Source organism: Callorhinus ursinus, unplaced genomic scaffold, assembly GCF_003265705.2.
Source record: "Callorhinus ursinus isolate GAN/ISIS: 27379988/994484 unplaced genomic scaffold, GSC_fseal_2.0 scaffold44, whole genome shotgun sequence".
NCBI classification, from domain to species: Eukaryota; Metazoa; Chordata; class Mammalia; order Carnivora; family Otariidae; genus Callorhinus; species Callorhinus ursinus.
Window position 1 is genome coordinate 3,638,654 of NW_027397106.1, and position 20,873 is coordinate 3,659,526.

The 20,873-nt window shown below is 50.0% G+C and overlaps 1 protein-coding gene across 1 annotated transcript in view; it reads left to right on the forward strand.

The window, feature by feature from the left end:
• The first annotated feature begins 553 nt into the window (after positions 1-553).
• GALNT6 (polypeptide N-acetylgalactosaminyltransferase 6) overlaps positions 554-20,873 on the forward strand; it is a 34,451-nt gene continuing 14,131 nt past the window's right edge. The window contains exons 1-5 of the mRNA XM_073881980.1: positions 554-642; positions 7,553-7,675; positions 9,227-9,288; positions 12,239-12,832; positions 14,566-14,738. Of these exons, the coding sequence (XP_073738081.1) occupies positions 12,342-12,832; positions 14,566-14,738 (664 nt within the window). The 5' untranslated portion in view covers positions 554-642; positions 7,553-7,675; positions 9,227-9,288; positions 12,239-12,341. The remainder of the gene's footprint in view (positions 643-7,552; positions 7,676-9,226; positions 9,289-12,238; positions 12,833-14,565; positions 14,739-20,873) is intronic.

Sequence of the window (20,873 nt, forward strand, 5' to 3'; positions counted from 1 at the left end):
TTAGCATTGTCCGTGGCTCACAGTTACTACCTGCTCTCGTCGCTGGATGGAGGGGAGGAGTCATTTGCCCAAGACCACCCCGCCAATGAGAAGTAAACCTGGGACGGAGCCCCGGGGCTTCTCACCGGCCGGCCGCGTTCCTCCCCTCCAGCGCCGCTGCCTCGCGGCCAGGAGCGCTCTGAGCCCACGCGCCGCACGCCGCGGTTCCCTGCACACGCTGCTCCGTGCCGCCCGCGGCTCGCTTTAAAGCCTCTCGTCTTTGGGGTGACTAGAACGCTCCGATCACTCTCGGCGCGGAGAGTCTGGCCGCCGAGACTGCAGCCCCGGGTGGGCTGAGATCTGCAGAAGCCGGAGAAGTCGGGCTCCTAGCAGCGCTGGGGCGGGGGATGCCGGCGGGGCGCGGGGCGCCCTCCGCCGGGCCGCCAGCCTGCCGGCGGCCCTAGGCGCAGCCTGGCGTTCCCCTGCCCTCAGCAGCGCTCGGAGGCGCGCGGGGTGGCCGCCCGCACCTAGCCGGGGAGGGGCGCGAAAGGCGCGCCCCAGTGGCCGTGCAGGGCCCGCCCCGGCCCCGCCCTCCAGGACGTCCCGTCGGGAAACCTGCGAGCCGCACGGCGGAGAGGCTGCGGCTCTGCCTTGGCGCGACAGGTAAGTGGCCCAAGGAGCCGGCGACCCTCGCAGGCGCCCGCGACCGAACCCCCGGGCCTAGAACGCAGAGCTCTCTTTCTTCTCGGGACTTCCCCCCAGTCGAGCTCGCGTCCGCCAGGTCCTTGCTCCCCACCTCCCTCCTCGGCCGGCCTTCTCCTCCTCCACTTCCTCCTCACCACCCCCCGTAGTGAAATGAAGGGGTTGGGCCAGACTGGTCCTAATCTGTCGCAGTGGCCTCTAGCTCCTCCCTCGGTAGGACCCCCCACCCCCTCCACCTTTGGAAGATGAATGAAAAGCTCCGACCTCTGGGACTTGGAGGGGGGTGGGAGTGGGAGAGGGACAAGCTGTAGCAGTCCCTCCAGGGTTCTACGGCCTTTTCCCTTTACCCACACATGGCCCCGCATCCCTTCTGTTCCCCTTCCCAGATTGGGCCACCCCATGTGCCCCGCTACAGGAAATCTTTCAGAGATATATCCTCCTGCCAGTGCCACGTTGCCCCTGAGTAGAGGTGGGGTCTCAGATGTCCTCTCTCTGGTGTCTTGGGCCTTTTGGAAGTGGGAGCTGTGTGGTATTGTGGGAAGGGAGTCCCAGGGTGTTCATGACTGTGACTGTCACCAACTTCCCAATTTCCCCGTCACTTGTTCCGACAAGCCCCAGGCTAACTGAAAGGAGAAACCGTTTGTTACTTGCCTCCAGAGCTAGTCATCCCAGACCCTGATGTCTGCAGAGGGTAGAACAGGGCTCTCCTGTGTGTATGGGGGAAGGGGGGCTCAGTTTGTCAGCAAAGCTTAAAACAGACCCCCTCTATTGGCTAACACCCAGGGCAACAGCCCCAGGAAGGGTTTTAATGCTGCCCCTCCAGACCCACAAATGCAGTTTACAGGCACTGGATGAGGTTAGCAACTCTAGACACACCAAAGAGGTGTGTGGGCTTCTGCTCGTTTTACCAGAGATGTGTGTGCACTGCACAGGCCCTGTTCACCTCTCCAACACATGAGACTTGTCCCTCCCCATCAGAGGAAGGGTAAAAAGGATGAGACAGGCAAATTCATGTACAAGGTAAGGTGAGGGGTTTGAGATATACTTTGGTTCATATTATCCTGCAGAAGCCAGTATCACTGCAGATATTTCCCTAGTTCCTGTTCCTCAACATTGCCATTCATGTAGGCACACAGAGGTAACAAGAGAAACTACTTTCAGGGGCATCAGGACAGAAAGGGCAGGACTGTCAAAGAGAAGAGGGAGTCTGGAGCCAGTAGAACCATGAAGGATCCCAGGCTGCCTGAGATGGCCTCAGCCTTGGTCATCGCTGTCCGCAGTTGGCAGGACAGCTCACACCCAGCCACAGCGGCTGGGGAACTCACACCTGAGCAGGGGAGGTGCTGATGCATGTTGGATGCCCTCTGAGATGAGAAACATCTTAGCCCAAGTTCAGGTGTCCTGGATAGGACATAGGACCATAGGCTTAGTCCAGGTAGCCATTGCCTAGAATGGAAGTCAGGAATAGGAGGGGCAGCTAACCCTAGGGCCAGGGGCCCCCCAATGCAGGGAGGCAGTTGGGTATCATGGATCCAGGCAGCCGACTTAGCTCTGTCTCTACATTAGCTGTCTAACCTTGGCCAAATCACATAAACATTCCCTGGGTGGGGAGCAGATGAGAAGGTGTCTATGAAAGTGCTTTGGCAAAGCTCCAAGCAACAGCCAAATAAAAGGCAGCATGGTGTCATGGTTAAGACAGTGGGCTTTGGAGAGACCTGGGACCAAGTGCAAATTCTGCCTCTGCTACTTCCTTGCTATGTGACCTTGATCACTGTGCTGGCTTCCTCCCTGTGCTTTGATTTCTTTCCATGTAAAATGGAAAAGATAACTGTCATTTGACTTGCTGTGATGCATAGTGATATCAAAAGTTGTGGTGGTATTGCTCTAAGCCTCCTCTGGCTCACGCAGACCTCACCAGCTCTGGAAGTGAAGCTGAGGATCAGAGAGGGTGTCTGTGTGCCAGAGGGACCCAGCGAATGGCCGTGCCAAAGACTTGGGTCATACAGTCCTCTGTCCCACTCTGGGAAAGCCCAAAATGTCCGTTCTCATTCAATGAGAATGAGAGTGAGGGTTTGAATAAATGAAAGGTCAAGTGCAGGGCAGTGCCTGTCTCAGTGTTGAGCTCAATGCTGTAATTGTGCTGTGTACAAGGCTCGCACAGTGAACAAGGTTGGGTTCAGTCTGGGGAGAAAAAGGACTGTTAGAAGACTCTTTTGTGGCACCTGAGAGCCCCATGGGGGCAGGTTATTCTCCTGTACCCTGTGCAACCTGGTCCTGAGCCCTAGGTAGGTTTGAAGGAAGGAAGAAACCCAATCCCTCACCCTCAGCTCTACCTATAACAGAGAACAAAGGACAGACAGACGAAGGCAATGGAATAGCATGACCAAATTCCTCAGGGCTGTGGGATGCTGTGGAGCTGAGAAGGCTAGGTGGGTTGGTCAGGAAAAGCATTCTGGAGGCCGAAGATTGAGGACGAGGAAATTTAAGGACTGGGAAGGAGAAAGCAAACAGGATCTAGGTAACCTGAGTCTAGGCCTGTTGGTTCTCCCTCTCTCACAAATTCTAGTGGGGAAGTCCCACAAGGGGGAAGCGTGGGCAATGAAAATTAGAAACAAACACACCAGGGGTACCGAGGGGCAGGATGATGCACCTTTAGTCTAAGAAGGCTTCTTGGAGGAGGGAGTCTGAGGAAGAATTTGAAAGAGAAAAGAACACAGCTTGTTTAGCAAGAATGTAAGGGAAAGGCTGTGAGGAGGAAAAGGTAAGCCAGGGAGGGTGAGTGACAACAGGAAGCCGACTGCCCAGGCCCCGGGTCGGCTACCAGCAAATGGCGCTAAAGGAATAAGAATATAGCTGCTCAGATTGTGGAAGGGAGAGGGGCCTGAGGCAAGGCAGGCAGTTTCTGCTGATCCTCCAGATGTGGGAAGATAAGGATGCAGTCTCGGATGACGGTTTTGAGAGGGAGAGGAGGATCCAGGAGGTAGGGAATGAATCAGCAGGACCTGGGAGAGGGGCGTGGAGTGAACCTGACATTGAGAAGGCACTGAAAACTATCGGAGGTGCCTGGGAGTGGGGCTGGGGCAGGGGCTGTTTCAAGGATTTCCGTGCTACTGGCCGCGACGGGGAAATTGGGTAGACCCGCCAACTTAGGGGCGGGGCGTAGACCGTGAGCTCAGGGTGTGGCAAGTCGAGTGTGGGTGGTCCTGGGTAGCAGCCCTACGGCCGGGAGCAACCTGTGGGGTGAGGAGAGAAGGTAAAACCACAGTTCTGCCCTCCCCCCCTCACCACCCCCTCCTCAAATCGGGGGCCCTGCGCAAGCCTTCAGAAATACCATTCGGGGTCACCCCTCCCATTCCCCGTTCCCCACTCCGACACGGAGGAACCAGCAGTCTCCGAGCCTCCCTTCAAGAACAGTTGCGCATCCCTGCCCCGCCCGACGGGCCTGGAGGTCCTCCAGTGAAAAACCCGTGAGGGGCTGAACTTTGTTTGGTCACGTATTAGTTTGATTTTCAGTGGTTTTTACACACTTGGAATAAATGAACAAACATTTATTGAGCACCGACTACATGCCAAGCACTGTTCTAGGTATACCTTGTGAGCAAATTTGGGTTGAGTTTTTCAATGGAATATCCGTGTTTGGGTAACTTCGGCTTAAAATGTTATGCAAACATAAAATGAACCTAGATGGGGGGGGGGGTGACATGAGAGATTAGCTACAGAAATAACTTTGAGTGCATCTTTCTGGGAAAATACGCCACAGTCCTGCCGCTTGAATCTTGAGGAAAAGCTGAAATGTCTTGAAGGTGTAATTAAGGGGAAAGTGAAAACCTGCCAGCATTCTGTAATCAAAAGGGTCAGAGGGTGGGAGGAGGGGTTTGCAGGAGAGAATTTGCTACTCATGAGAACAGAGGAAGTGAAATGAGTGTTGTGTTTGATGGAGAAGTGCTGGTGACAAGAAAGAATCAAATGGCCCCAAAGGGCCTCTCAGTGCTCTCCCCCCGACCAGTTGCTTGAAATTCACCTGCCCCCTCCCCAACATGATGGCTAGCTCCACACACCTGCGCCCTCGGTGAGAGTCGTGACAGTCATCACTTTTTCGAAGAACCTGTAATTGAGCCATAGTCTGAGTAACTTGAGCAAACATCCCTGTGGTGGTGTCGACTGCTTACTTCCGGGCTGCCACGTCTCCGGGAGGTGAGGAGCTTAGCTGATAAACAGAAACTTTGTTACAAAAAGGCCACCTGGCCAGCAAGGGCGTGTTCTGGGGTGGCTGACTCTGGTTGTCACAAAGCTGAAACTTTGCCTGGGACTTACAATTTTGTCATTGTTAAAGCATTTGCAGTCCTAGGTAGGATTTGGGGGAGGGGTGGGGCACGTATAAGAGTGGATTGGTGAGTGGCAGGGCGACTGGGGGGTGTGTGGGGGGGAACAGCCTGTCCCCAGGCTCAAAGGAGCCTAACCCAGGCCCCAGACCACCCACCCCTACCCCCCAGGTGACCTCCAAGATGGAGGTAAGAGTATGGGAACAGAGCAGTGGCCTGGGACTTGGGAGACTGGCATCTGCTCTTGGGAGCCACAAGCTGTGTGATACTAGAGAAGTCACCTAACCACTCTGGCCTCTCCTGTAAAAGGAGGGCGCTGGACTCGCAGACAGACCCAGTCAAAGTGGCCTGCTGAGATGTAACAACAGAATACCACGGAACTCAAATGCTTGCAACTCAAATGCTTGCGGCTGTAAGTGCATTCAAAATATTGCTTACCCTTGTAGCTTGGAACAGGTCACTTTAACCCCTCGGGCTTCATCTCCTTGAATGAGAGTTTATGGAGTATCTACTCCCTGAAAAACTTGGGCTAGACTTTGCAAGTGACCGAAAAGGCGAACACAACCTGCCTCTCTGGCCTGGCATTCACAAAGGGGCGAGAGAGAACAGACTCCTCTGACCTGAGGCGGGCCGTGAGGAGGCCAGCGTGGGAGCACAGACAGAAGGGACGAGAGGCTGGAGAGAGGCATTCTGCTGGGAGATCTGAAGGGGCTTCTTGGAGGAGGCTGGGATATAAAAAGGAACGACTGCACTGCCTCACCAGCTTTCAACCTTCTGTGACCGGGCCGGAATAAGAAAGGCATTTTACCACGAGACGTAGTGCCCACTCCTATGTGAGGGGTATCCCAAAAGTCTTCGGGCACTTTGACACTTTACTCACATCAGAGGTATGAATTCTACAAACTGACAGAAAAGCATCATTTGAGAACGTGGGGATTTAAATTTCTTTCACCTTTATTGAGTTTGATGAATTTTAAACAACAGAATTTTCCTTTTCATTTTGTATCAGGATATGTTTATCATCTCTAATGGGTGGAGACAAGCATTAAAATAAAAATTTGTTATTCAGAATTCAAAAAAATCAGGAAAAAGAAATTTTAATAAAAGTTCCAAATGATGTTCTTAAGTCTGTAGTGTTTACACTTCTGAAGTTATTAAAGCTTAAAACTGCTAAGACCTTTGGTATGCTCTACATGTGTATATGCAGTAACTGATATGAAATTTTAACAAAAACTATACTTACCCATATTGCATGTGATACACTTTGGTATTTTCTTTTTTGTTCTATTCTATTCTGAGTTTTTTTTAAGATTTTATTTATTCATTTATTTATTTGAGAGAGAGAGAGCACACACGTGCACGTGCAAGAGCTGGAAGGCAGAGGGAGAAGCAGGCTCCTCACTGAGCAGGAAGCCTGATGCGGGGCTTGATCCCAGGACCCTGAGATCATAACCTGAGCTGTAGGCAGACGCTTAACCGACTGAGCCACCCAGGCACCCCTCTATTCTGATCTTTTAAAGAATGTTTTCGGGACGCGTGGATGGCTCAGTCGGTTAAGCGTCTGCCTTCGGCTCGGGTCATGATCCCAGGGTCCTGGGATCGAGTCCTGCATTGGGCTCCTTGCTCCCCGGGGAGTCTGCTTCTCCCTCTCCCTCTCCCCTCTGCTCATATTCTCTCTCTCTCTTAAATAAATAAATAAATAAATAAATAAATAAATAAATAAATAAAACTTAAAAAAAAAGAAGTCGGGTTCCTTTAAAAAAAAGAATGTTTTCATGCTGATTTGCAACACTTTAGATTTATTCCACAATGCTACAATGTGTTGTAATCAGTGGTCTGATAGACTAGGACTGGGTCAAACCTCAGTGAGAGAAAGTAAGCTTGTGTTGTGGCTAGTGAGGCCAGAGGAGCAGGTCCCATTTGTTCAATCTAGGAAAGCTTCCTGGAAGAAGAGGATTTCTGGCGTCATCTCGGCACTGAAACCAAGATGGTTCCGTGTGTGGCAACCCCAAGGGTGGCTGGAGGAAAAAGAGTTGGGAATGAATGCTCAGCAGTAGCAGGACAGGAATGAGTGGATGGGGGCTGTGGACATGTTTACCAGTGGTCCTGGAGGCCAGGTGTGGGAGCTCAAAGATGAGGGAGCTATACAAGACACTGGGGGGAGGATCCTCTGAACTTGACCAAGTACTACATACAATAGGGACTACTTCTTGACCAGGCTGGTGGAGGGCTGACTCCCCACCCTTGCTAACCACACTTCTGGGAATCTCCCACACGAAGGCCAGGAATCCTTAATCCCAAAGTCTTCTGGCTTCCATCTGATTATGTGTCCCTTCTGCTGGGCTCTTTCCTATTGCCCACATGCTGAGCAAACAGAGACCTAGTCCCTTACCGCCCTGGCTAATCACAGGTGTCTCGTTTCATTTCAGGATGTGGTTAGTACCTTGAGGAACTGCAGACTCCAGAGAGCAAGGCTTAGACTGGCAGGCTGAATTGAGAGAGCAGATGCCTGGGAAGAACTCAATTTAACCCTAGGTCTCTTTGTCCAGGGCAAATAAAAGGAGCAAAGGTGAACCTCACTGCAAAGGACCACAAGGCAATGCCAGGACGAGAGAATTGGAGTGACCTGGGTGATTCTGAGTGAATCAATCAGGGAGGGCTTCCTGGAGGAGGTGAGTCTCGAACACTTGGCAGCAGCTGGTAACTAAGCTGTTACCAGGTCTTTGTTTCTAACTGTGCTCTCTTTCTTGCTGCAGTGGGACGGTCGACAGAAAGTATCAGGGCAGATGCAGCCTGCAGGATGGTTTAGTACTCTCATGGCAAACACTCCCCACTTTTCGGGCCCTGTTGTTTATGCTTAGCTGGGACAGTTCCAGATTTGAGGTGGTGTCTAGCTCAACTCCTTGTGCTGTCCCAGCATAGCTCAATCTCTGAGGCAAAAATCTGCCTCTCCACTGAATCCCCATTCCCTCCTTGAAGCCTTCTTCAAGCCCAAAGAGAGATCTACCTCTCTCAACTTAGCACTTACTCTCTGTGCTGTTATTAAGTTTTAATTTTATTAATTCTTGAATAGGTAATGTAGTCAGGTTTCAAAGTGCAAAAGGGTATTCAGTGAAAGCTCTTTTTCCTGCTCCTGTCTCCTCCCTGGACAGGTGCTACCTGCACCCAGTGCTAGGAGTGCTTATTCTCCAACTAGATTTTAAAATCCCTTGAGGAAAGGAATTCCCTCATGGCTCCCTGTCCCTCTGTGTCCCAGATAGGGTGGATTCTCCCATCCCATCACCCAAGGGAGTTTTCCTAGCATCGTCCTCCCTGCTGATCCACACCACTACTATCTTGGATCAGGACCCCCACCCTGACCACCACCAAACCTCTCTCCTTTGGCCATCCAGCTGCCAGTCGGATCCATCTCCTAGATGCCTTCCACCGGCTATCATACTGTTTTCCTGTAATGCTGGGCTCAGGCTAAGCTTTTGTTTCTCCCATACCTCAGGTCAAGGGCAAACTCCGTGGCACGATGACCCAGTTGCAGCCACCTCTCCAGGCCCATCCTCAGCTATTCCTGTCTGTCTTCATGCCCCCCCAAAATGAACTACTGGCAGTTCTCTGCCTGACCGTGCTACCTCCTGCCTCTAGGCCTTAGGCTGTGCTGTCCCCTCTGCCTGAAATGGGCTCGCCTTGCCTGGCCAGCTCCTACCTGTGGGTTAGTGCTCAGTCCAGGCTCCTCCTACTGCAGGACCTCTTCACAGACATCACCCTTCCCCACTTGCTGAGTTTCCTGTGTCCTCTCTTTCTGGGCACCAAGGGTACCTGTCTCACTGGGTGATCTCCATTTAAAATCTGACTTCCCAGGGCAACTATACTTCAATTAAAAAAAAAAAATCTGACTTTCCCGGTTGACTCTATGCTCCTTGAAGTCTGGACTTGCTCATCTCTGTCTCCCCCACTGTGATGAGGAAAACAACTTTTGAGAAAGACAGCTTCATTTTTCTGAGTTGCTGCCTTGGCATTTTACCGAGTATGATTACCCTACTCACACGCAGAGTCTGGACGTTAAGATAGGACTTGAGTTTAGAATACCTGCCAAAAGTTCCCGTTTTGCTTTTAGCGGGGCACCTTTTAAAATAACCACTTAGGAGTTAAGCTCGAGAAAAGTTAGTGACCTCTGTCCCAATTGCCTTTGAGTATAGGTGCCAGCGTCTATATCCGTCTCCTGCTTGCAGGTGGCCCCGGACCAAGGACTGCCCTTCCCCCGGTTCATTGCACCCCCTTGTTTCTGGGATCCGTAAGTAATAATAAATCTTGTGCCTCTGCTTCTTCCTTTGTGTGGGTGTGTTGAAACTGGGCCTTCAGTCAGAATGATCCCGTGGGTTTCACTTCCCCAAAGTGGGACCTCAGATGCTGGGGGAGCCACCTGCTGATGCCATGGGGGTGGCTTGTGTCTCCCCGTTCAGCAGGTCATAACCTGAATATTCTTAATTCGGTACATAAGCTCCCACTTAACACACCTGTCTGGCAGAGTACCTGACATGTAGCAGGCATTCACAATGCTGGCTGAATGAATACATTTCCTCCCCCGTCTCCTAGATGACTCCTGATACAAAACACTTGCTCAAAGAGATGTGGTTTTATTTGACTTTGGATGATGCTGCTGAATCTGCTGTTATAAAAGAAAACCACCTGTCTAGCCCTTCTCCCTCTTGAAATCAGGATGGACTCATATTCCCCAGATCCAAGTGACTCCAGACATCTGGCTTCTCTCCACAGGCAGGAAGGAGCTTGTGTGTTTAAATAACAGCAGTAGGGAGTTCAACTGGCATTACTTTTAAACAAGACATGCCACAGGTAATGAATGTGGCTTTGGCCAAGGACCAGGTACTCAAGGATAATTGCTGGGAAGCTGAGCAGGGATTTATTAATTATAATAATAGAAATAACTGATAGCATTTATTGAGGGCTTAGTACGTGCCCGGCACTCTGCTGAGTAGTTTATGTACATTATCTCTGATTTCATCCTCACTGCAACCCTGTGCGTTAGGTGTTAGTTACCCCCACTTTCTAGATGAGGAGATGGAGCCTTAGAGAGATGAACTACTTTGTCCCAGGCACACACAGAGGCTAATAATGGAAACTAACACTTTTTGAGAACTTACTATGTCCAGAGACTGCTAAACTTTTTCCATGAATTATTTCATTGAGCTTTAATCCTTACAACAACCCTAGGAGGTAGGTGCTATTGTTACTAGAAGGGGCAAAACTGGGATTTGTACCCAGGTCTCCTGCCACCAACATCTAGCATTTAACCAATAAGCCTTATGCTTCCAGGGGCGCCTGGGTGGTTCAGTCGGTTTAGCATCTGCGTTCAGCTCGGGTCATGATCCCAGGTTCCCGGGATCCAGTCCTGCATGGGGCTCCTTGCTCAGCGGGGAGCCTGCTTCTCCCTCTCCCTTTGTCACCCCCCCTTGACTTGCTCACGTAAGTGCACACATGCACTCTAGCTCACACAAGTAAATAAATAAAAGCTTTAACAACAACAACAACAAAAGCCTTATGCTTCCAGAGTTCTCCACGGAAAATTTTACATTCATCCTTTGAGCCATGTGACTAAGTTCCTGAGGATGGAAGCTGGTGAACACATAATCCCATTTCTGCCTGGAAGATGTTGTCATAGAACCTCAGGTGTTGTTGTTGTTGTTGTTGTTTTTAAAGATTTTATTTATTTATGTGAGAGAGAGAGAGAATGAGTGATAGAGAGCACGAGAGGGAAGAGGGTCAGAGGGAGAAGCAGACTCCCTGCCAAGCAGGGAGCCCGATGTGGGACTCGATCCTGGGACTCCAGGATCATGACCTGAGCCGAAGGCAGTCGCTTAACCAACTGAGCCACCCAGGCGTCCTGTTTTGTTTTTTTAATTAAATATGAGTAGATACAGAAGAATATTTATAAAATAAAAGTAAGAGTGTAGAGAATAACAGTTCCCCCAGCAGCCACCATCCACTTAAGAAAAAATACTTTCAAGTCCACTGTAGGGCTCTATTCCCATATGTTTTCCTCCCTCTCCAGAAATTTTGGTTTTATTATTCCTTCAGGGTCTTTTTCCCCTTCATTTTTCTTTTTTTTTTTTTTAAGATTTTATTTATTTATTTGACGGAGAGAGGGCACACAAGCAGGGGGAGTGGGAGAGGGAGAAACAGGCTTCCTGCGGAGCAGGGAACCTGATGCGGGGGCTCAATCCCAGGACCCTGGGGTCATGACCGGAGCCGAAGCCAGATGCTTAATGACTGAGCCACCCAGGCGTCCCTCCCCTTCATTTTTCTTTCCAGCTTGACCACTCCTTCATTTTTGTGTTCATAAACAATATATTTAGTTTTCCAGGTTTTTGCCTTTTCTGTAAGTGGGTTCGTCTGCTATGTATCTTGCTGCAGCCTGCTGTCTGGCCTCAGCGATTGCCCCATGCAGCTACTTGTAGAAGTTGCTCACGCTTTGTCACTGCTCTAGAGTACTCTGTGCTGTGGGTATTTCACACTTGTTCATTCTGTGGGTGGACATGGCATTATTTCTAATTTTGGCCATTTTAGTCAGTGCTGCTAGGAACTTTCCCCTACATGCCTCCTGGCTCATAGGCACAGGAGTTTCTCTGGGATGTAAAACTGGTAGTAGAATTGCAGGGTCATAGGGGGTGAACATTTTTTTCTTCTTCATAATTTTTCTAGAAGATTTATTTATTTATTATTAGAGAGAGAGAAAGAGCGGGGAGAGGGGCAGAGGGAGCAGGAAAGTGAGAATCCCAAGCAGACTCCCCACTGAGTGCAGAGCCCGACATGGGCCTTGATCCCATGACCCTGAGATCATAACCTGAGCCAAAACCAAGAGTCAGAGGCCTAACTGACCTCACCACCCAGGCACTCCCTGGGTGGGTACATTTTAAATTTTGCTTGATAATGCCATGTTGTTTCCCAAAGCAGTTATGTTGATTAAGCCTCTTCATGCAGAGTTTCAGCAGTCGGTTGGTATATCCCAGATGTATGAGTGTCACAGTCTTAGAGCAGGAGAGAAACACTGAGTCTGGTTTCCTCATCTTGTGGAGAGAGGAAATTTAGGCCCAGAAGAGTTAAGTGACTGGGCCTAGGTGTGGTCACCATTTGGCAGCAGAGCATGGACTCAAACCCCAAGCCCCCGGGCTCCCTCCACACCTCTGCCTTGGCTCGTTTCTCTCTCTCATCCCTTCCCTTCTCAGGCTGAGGCCCCTGGGTGTAGCCGCTACACCCTACCGAGCTATTTCCAGTGTCGGGCCCCCCGCTCAGAGCTGACCCAGCCAGGGTCCCCGTGGGCTCCCGAGGATGCGGCTCTTCCGCAGACGCCACATGCCCCTGCGCCTGGCCATGGTGGGCGGTGCCTTCATGCTCTTCCTCTTCGTCCTGCACCGGGATGTAAGCAGCTCGGAACGGGCCACCGAGAAACCATGGCTGAAGTCATTGGTGAGCCAGAAGGATCACGTCCTGGACCTCATGCTGGGGGCTGTGAACAACCTTAGAGATTCGATGCCTAAGCTCCAGATCAGGGCTCCAGAGCCCCAGGAGACAGCTGTCTCCACAAACCAGTCCTGCTTGCCTGGGTTCTACACCCCAGCTGAGCTGAAGCCCTTCTGGGAACGGCCACCCCAGGATCCCAATGGCCCTGGGGCAGATGGGAAAGCATTTCAGAAGGACAAGTGGACCCGCCTGGAGACCCAGGAAAAGGAAGAAGGCTATAAGAAGCACTGCTTCAACGCCTTTGCCAGTGACCGGATCTCCCTGCAGAGGGCCCTGGGGCCAGACACCCGACCCCCTGAGTAAGTAGCCCCCAGAGTCCTGGGGTGAGGCCAGGGCTCGGCCAAAGGTGTGGCTGGTGTGGTCATGGCCATGGGCCAAAGGCCAGGTAAAGAGCTACTGGTGATTGTGTGATATGGTCAAGGATTTCTGCTAAGCCCTCCCTTCTTTTCCTGACCAGTGCCCTTATCCTCAGGGTTGGTATCGTGGTCAGGCCAGAGGCCCAGGGAGACCGTGACAGTAAATTGGCCAGTTATGAAATTATAGTTGTGAAGGAGGAGGAGCTCAGGGCCTGGGACCAGGACCTGGCACGAGGGTAACTGGGAGGGACAGCTCCAGACTGCAGACTCGGTGACCTTGCCCTTCGCGGAGGCCTGTCCGAGAGCCTGTGGGACTCTGCCGTTGAGCTGTTGAGAAAGGGATGTTTCCGGACAGCAGCCCGGATGGTCAGGACTACCCCACACCTCCTGGTTTCCCTCTGTGAAGGGCCACAGGACCAGGAATTCATTCCAACTTCCATGTGAAGCCGTTTATACTCACAGTCCTGGGCAGTGAGCCAGCCCTGGTGCGTCTGAGCTGCTGTGCTCACATTGTCCTCAAGTCAAAGATTTTGTCTTTCCCAGCTCAAGAGTTAGACCCTTTCTGGCCTTTTCTCACATGGCAGTCCCCTTCCTCGAGTTCATGATTCCTTAGGGCTGTGATCCTAGGGCGCCTCAGACTTGGACCAAGTATTAAAGTCCTAGAAGGTGGAGCCACTCGGAGTTATCAGGAGCTCCTCAGCAGGGAGGGGTGCAGGGCAGGAGGGTAGCCAGTGGAGGAAGTGGGGGAGTCTCTTCTGGAGGATCCACAGAAATCTCTCTGACAGCAGAGGGAGGATAAGAAAGGCTGTCAGGGGGCGCCTGGGTGGCTCAGTCGGTTAAGCGTCTGCCGTTGGCTCAGGTCATGATCCCAGGATCCTGGGATCAAGCCGCACGTCGGGCTCCCTGCTTAGCAGGGAGCCCGCTTCTCCCTCTCCCTCTGCCACTCCCCCTGCTCCTCTCTCTCTTGTAAGTAAAATAAAATCTTAAAAAAAAGAGAGAGAAAAAATAGAAAGACTGTCAGGCCACATGATTCCCTGAGGTTTAGGATTCACACTGTCCCACCCCCACCCAAGGCAGAGTGTCAAGAGCGTGGTGGCGTGGCCACGTGCCCAGTGTAGCTGGAGTCGATGAAGACAGAGAATAGGTCACAGGAACTCGTGTGTGATGGTAGTATCAGATTACAGAGAATTAATGAGGAAATGGGTTAGAGAAGCACTGTAAATTGTAAAGAAAAGAGCCTTTTTTCTCTCCTTGAGTACGGAAATTGTAGTTACTTTTCTCAGATGTCAAATTTGCCCTTTATTGCTTCCCCTTGGGGACCTCTGGATTGGATTACACTTTTTACAGTACACACATTACTGAGGAAGAGAGGCAGCCCTGGGAACTCGGGGTGGGGAGCAGATGAAAAAAGTCAGAGGGAGGGCAGGGGAGCCCTCCGCATCACAGCTGGGGCACCGAGCCAGCCGTGGGGCGGATGGGGTTTGGAGTGGGTTTAGCTAGGACCTGTGCAGAGGCTCAGAGTCGGTGGAAAACCAGAGTTAGCCAGGAACAGGGAGCAGCTCCTCCCAACCACAACAGAGAGCAGAGGATGGTGATGGCAGCCTGTGGACAGGGCCCTCCCACCCCTGGAACTCCCGGGGGCCTGGAGAGCTGTATCTGGACTTCCATCCTTCTAGATGTGTCGACCAGAAGTTCCGCCGCTGCCCCCCACTGCCCAGCACCAGTGTCATCATCGTGTTTCACAACGAGGCCTGGTCCACGCTGCTACGGACCGTGTACAGTGTACTGCACACCGCCCCTGCCGTCCTGCTGAAGGAGGTCATACTGGTGGATGACGCCAGCACTGACGGTGAGGCTGGAGGGGCCCGAGCAGGGGGCCGCTGTCTCCCCTGGTCCTCCGGAAAGGAGGGCAGCATCCTTAACCTCTCTGAACCTCAGTTTCGTCTTCTAAAAATGAAGACAGTTGACTCCCTCACATGCTGGGCAAGGGGTCAGAGATGGGGGATAAAGGCCATAATTCATGCACCAGCGGAGTACTTAGCATCAAGCAGAGCTCCATAAGCATTAGTTTCAGTTTATTCCTTGTATGGGAGCAATGTGCCATGAGGGTGCGTCGCCAGGTGTTATTTCTGCGTGGTATGCCGAGGGGGGCCCGCGGTGGAGGCCGGATGGAAGCAGCGCCTTGAAGCACGCGCGTTCGGGGAGAGAAGAGGTGCTGAAGGGCATTCCCAGAGGAGAGAATGGCACAGGCAGAGTCCTAGAGACACAGGTGTGTTTGTGAACAATTGAGAGGTTTGATGTGGCTGAAGCTTAGGTGTGGTGTAGGAAATGACACTAAAAAGATGTTGAATTGACGTTGTGTGCCATGCTAAAAGTATTTATTTAGGACAAAAATGAGAGTCACTGAAGGTGTTTAAGGTGGAGAATGACCTTGTCTTAGAAGGGTGGCAGCTTTGGGGGAGGGTAGGTGTCAGGAAGAGAGGCAGAGGACTCCAACTCCGGAGAGGAAGTTCTTAGAGTCACCTGAGAGTGGGAAGATGGGCCAGAATGGGGACAGGGGCGTGGGACCGATGCATGTAATTCCAGGGAATTCGTGGACCCTACGATAAACAACCCCACCTCGAGGGCTTTCGGACTCTAGAGATGCTTTCAGCAGTGTTCAGTTCTGCAGGGGAAAGGAAAAAACTCAGATCCATGGTCAGAAATCGCCTCGGTCCACAGCAGGAGAAGATTTCCCACATTTGACCGTTTGATCAGATTAACTGGCTCTCATTATGCACACACAAACAGGGGCTGTGTCTCTGCAGAAACACAGTGTCCACGCTCTTCTGCCCTCCCCTCCTGCCGCCCGGGAGCAAAGGTAGGACCATGAGTATATGTAGGCATTTGATACTGGCCTGGGTGGGAAGAGGCCTGGTGCCAAGCTGGGGAACTTTTTTCTTTCCCACTTTGGAGTTCGAAGCCCAGGCATCGATGTCGTTCCTGCGTGGCCTGTTCAGCAGCCAGGTGCACTTCTGGTCTTGCACACTCTACAAGCTTCTCGAAACAGGCCCTCGAGGCCCATCAGTCCACCTTGCCCCCAACAGGGCATCCCTGTGTTGAAAGCCCTGCCCTGCCCCTCCGGGAGCCTGAAGGGGAGGAAACCTAGGCCACCCTCCTCTGGGGATTTGCTGGATGGATGGGAGGAAAGCAGACACACCTAGGCCCCAGATTGTCAGGAAGTGAACAGGACCCTCAGTGAGCAAGTTCATCAGGGAGAGAGGGGTGAGCAGGTGATGGTGGCCAGTGGGGCGGAGGGAGGGGGCGTGCTAGAGGAAGGGAGGGAGGCGAAGAGAAGGAAGGGCGGCCCTGAGGCGGGAAACACACTGTGAAACCTGGGGGAGGAGACATTTGAGGAGCACTTTGGATTAACTCAAGATTTCCCCCACTTCTATCTCCCCATGCTGCTCAGAATCGGAGTGGCAGGTCCTCTCATGGCCTCCTAAACTCCTAAGTAATGCAAGTTGGGAATTGTTCAAAGCCTCTGATTTTAGTCGAATTACAGCTTCCAGTGTGTATTTCAACAGGTAAAGTTGCTTTACCTCTGTACCTGTTTTATAATGTAAGAAGTCCTCTTGATAGTAACTCTGGGTCCTGGAACTCTGGATTTTCCGGGGAAGTTTCCATTTCGCTGTTTCCTTCTGTTTCTGCCCATCGAGAAATTATGTTTCCACATGTTACTTTCATCTGCCAGTCTCCTTACACCTGGAAATGGAAAGTGGCCAACAGTGAATCTTGATTTAGGTTTGAAAATTCAGCCCTGTGTCCATGTGTTCTATCTGGACCAGTGAATCGTGGAACACTCCCAAAGGGTGTCATACTTGTTTAATTCTCCTTTTATCCTTCCAAATGGATTAATCGAGAAAAATTTCCCGGGCACCTGGGTGGCTCAGTTGGTTGAGCAACTGCCTTCGGCTCAGGTCATGATCCTGGAGTCCCAGGATCGAGTCCCGCATCGGGCTCCCTGCTCAGCAGGGAGTCGGCTTCTCCCTCTGACCCTCTTCCCTCTCGTGCTCTCTCTCTCTCATTCTCTCTCTCTCAAATAAATAAATAAAATCTTTAAAAAAAAAAAAAGAAAAAAGAAAAATTTCCCAGTTGCAGTTAGATTCAAGGCTGGATAGAACACAGATGGGCATGAAAACAGAATAAAAACAAACAAAACAGGAAAAATGAGTGAGGAAATCCTGCCTACAAGAAAGGCTTTTCTGTTGTTCTTCTCTAGCCTTTTCAGAAGCCAAGGAAGAGTAGGACAGCCCCCAAGAGAGGAGTAAGCAAAGGCGGCGTTCACTGATTTGCTTAATAAGTATTTTTTTTTTTAGTTACCTACCGGGCACCACACCCTGTGCGGGCCCATAGGGCTACAGTAGTGAACAGGTTAGGCAAGGTCTCCATCTTCTTAGAGCGAACTTTTTTAATGGGAAGGACAGAAAATAAATAATTTCAGATAATAAGTGCTCTGAAGAAATTAAATTAGAGGGAAAAAAAAAAGAATGCGGGATGATGGGCTAGTGAATAATCAGGGAGCTCTTTTAACCAAGGTAGCCAGGAAAGGCTACGCTGGCTGGTCTGCTGTAAAGGGAATGGCCAGTGGAAAGGCCCTGAGGCTAGATGTGTTCCTGGAGCAGAAATAAGGCCACAGGGCTGCAGTGAGCAAAGAGACAAGAAGAACAGTGGTACAAAGTGAGTTTAAGAGATGAGCAAAACTGAATCCCAAGACTTTTGTAAGCAGTGGTCAGTGTTTAGATTTTTCCTGTGTGTGTGTGTGGTAAAATATGCATAACATAAAATTTACCATCTTAACCATTTTTAAGTGCACCCTTCAGTGGCATTTAATACCTTCATACTGTTGTGAAACCATCCATCACCAGAACTCCCTCATCTTCCCAAACTGAAAGTCTGTACCCATTAAACAATGACACCCTCATCCCTCCTTCCCCCAGCCCCTGTCAACCCCCATTCTACTTTTCTGTCTCTGTGAATTTGACTAAGTACCTCATATAAGTGGAATTATTCAGTATTTTTCCTTTCGTTTCTGGTTTATTCCCCTTTGCATCACGTCTTCAATGTCCTCCGACTCTTAATTTCAGCTCAGGTCATGATCATAGGGTTGTGGGATCAAGCCCCACATCGGGCTCCCTGCTCAGCAGGAAATCTGCTTGTCCCTCTTCCTCTGCTCCTCCCCCAACTCGTGCTCTCTCTCTCTCTCTCTCTCTAAAATAAGTAAATAAATAAAATCTTTAGATTCCACACATGAGTGAAATCATACAGTGTTTGTCTTTCTCTGACTGACTTATTTCACTTAGTGTTATACCCTCTAGGTCCATCTATGTTGTCACAAATGGCAAGATTTCATTATTTTTCATGGCTGAGCAATATTCCATTGTGTATATACACCACACCTTTATGCATTCATCAATCATTGGACGCTTAGGTTGCTTCCATACGTTGGCTATTATAAATAATGCTGCAATATACACAGGGGTGCACATACCTTTTCAAATTAGAGTTTTTGTTTTCTTCAGGTAAATACCCAGAAATGGAATTAATGGATGGTTTGGTACTTCTGTTTTCAGTTTTCTGAGGACCCTGCATACTGTTTTCCACAGTGGGCTGCCCCAACGTACATTCCCACCAACAGTGCACAGGGTTCCCTTTTCTCCTCATCCTTACCGGCACTTATTTCTTGTCTTTTTGATACTACGCATTCTGACAGGTGTGAGGTGATGTCTCATTGTGTTTTTGATTTGCATTTCCCTGATGATGAGTGATATTGAGCATCTTTTTTTCATGTGTCTGTTGGCCATCTGTGTGTCTTCTTTAGAAAATTGTCTATTCAGGTCCTCTGCCCACTTTTTAATCGGATTATTTGGGTTTTGGTGTTGAGTTGTATGAGTTTTTTATATATTTTTGATATTAGCCCTTTATTGGATATATCATTTGCAAATATCATCTCCCTTTTATTGGGTTGCCTTTTCATTTTGATGATGGTTTCCTTCTCTGTGCAAAAGCCTTGTGGTTTGTTGTAGTCCCAATTGTTTATTTTTGCTTTTGTTTCCCCTGCTTGGGGAGACGTATCCAGAAAAATATTGCTAAAGTTGATGTCCAGGAAATTACTGCCTGTTTTGTTTTTGGTTTGTTTGTTTTTTGTTTTTTTTTTTAAGGAATTTTATGGTTTCAGGTCTTACATTTGGGCCTTTAGCCCATTTTGATTTTGTTCTTATGTATGGTGTAAGAAAGTGGTCCAGTTTCAGGGGATCTGGGTGGCTCAGTCATTAAGCGTCTGCCTTCAGCTCAGGTCATGATCCCAGGGTCCTGGGATCGAGCCCCGCATCAGGCTCCCTGCTCAGCGGGAAGCCTGCTTCTCCCTCTCCCACTCCCCCTGCTTGTGTTCCCTCTCTCGCTCTGTCTCTCTCTGTCAAATAAATAAATAAAATCTTTAAAGAAAGAAAGAAAGAAAAGAAAGAGGTCCAGTTTCATCCTTTTGCATGTAGCTGCCCAGTTTTCCCAACACCATTTATTGAAGAGACTATATTTTTTTCTGCATTGTATATTTTGCCTCCTTTGTCACAGATTGACCATATAAGCATGGATTTATTTCTGGACTGTATTCTGTTCCATTGATCTATGTGTCTGTTTTTGTGCTTTGAACACTATAACTCGCAGTTTGAAATCTGGAATTTTGATATCTCTATCTTTGTTATTCTTTCTCAAGCTTGGTTTGGCTATTTAGGATCTTTTGTGGTTCCATGCAAATTTTAGAATTATTTGTTCTAGTGCTGTGAAAAGTGCTATGGTATTTTGATAGGGACTGCACTGAATCTGTAGATTGCTTTGGGTAATAAGGACATTTTAACAATATTAATTCTTCCAATCCAAAGCGTGGTATATCTTTCCATTTAATTGTGTCATCTGTGATTTCTTTCAACAATGTCTTTTAGTTTTCAGGTCTTTCACCTCTTTGGTTAAATTTATTCCTAGATGTTTTATTCTTTTTTTTTTAAAGATTTTATTTATTTATTTGTTTGTTTGAGAGACGGAGAGAGCATGAGCGTCAGTACTGGCTGATGGACTGATTGTGGTGGGTGAGAAAAGGGAAGAGTCCAGCATGACCCCCAGGTTAAAGCAGCGGGAGGATGCTGGTACCACATCCTGACACGGGGAGACGAGAGGGGGCAGGTTGGCAGGCAGTCTGGACCCATGTTGGGCGTGTTGGGTTTGTGGTTCTGTTAGACACCCAAGTACAGATGGCAAGGCCAGGAGAAAAGACCTAGGAGCCACCTGCGTATAGATGCTATTTCAAACCATGGGACTGAATAATGCGTTTGTGTTCGAGGTCACAGGAGCCTCATAGACTCCAGTCATGAGGAATGGAGCTGGGCTGGGGTGGTGGGTTGTTGAACCGGAATTAGGAGGTGAACATCTGGGGGGTATAAGAAAGTATGGATGGGCTCACCTGTGTCTCCACACTCAGCTCTGCTACACGCATCTCTGGAGCAGATGTCCAGTGGGTCCAGGGCTGGGGTCCGTGCTCAGAATCCCCAGGTCCAGCCTAACCACCTGAGACTGGAAAAAAGGCATTGGAGAAGGGCTTTGTAGAGCTTAGCACCCCCTGGGGTTCACAGCTCAGCGCTTCTCAGTCTCTTACCACAAAACCCACTTCCTATGATGCTTTGTCCTTGGGTTATCTCCACCACCATGTACTTCCTCTGAGCACAGTTAAGCGAGTTCTCAGGGGAAACATCAGCCATGCTGAGAAGGTGAGGCTCCTGGTTGGCATTCCTCCTGTTTCCTGTTAGAGCCAGCACTTGGGGCTATAGTTGGATTATGAGTCCAGGAGCTTCTTGAGGGCAAGACCCAGACCCGGCCCGTCCCTGCCCTGGATAATGTCTGGGCAGTATGTTAGCACGTGCTTGCGGAGTGCTGGACTGCAGCTGCCACATGAGGC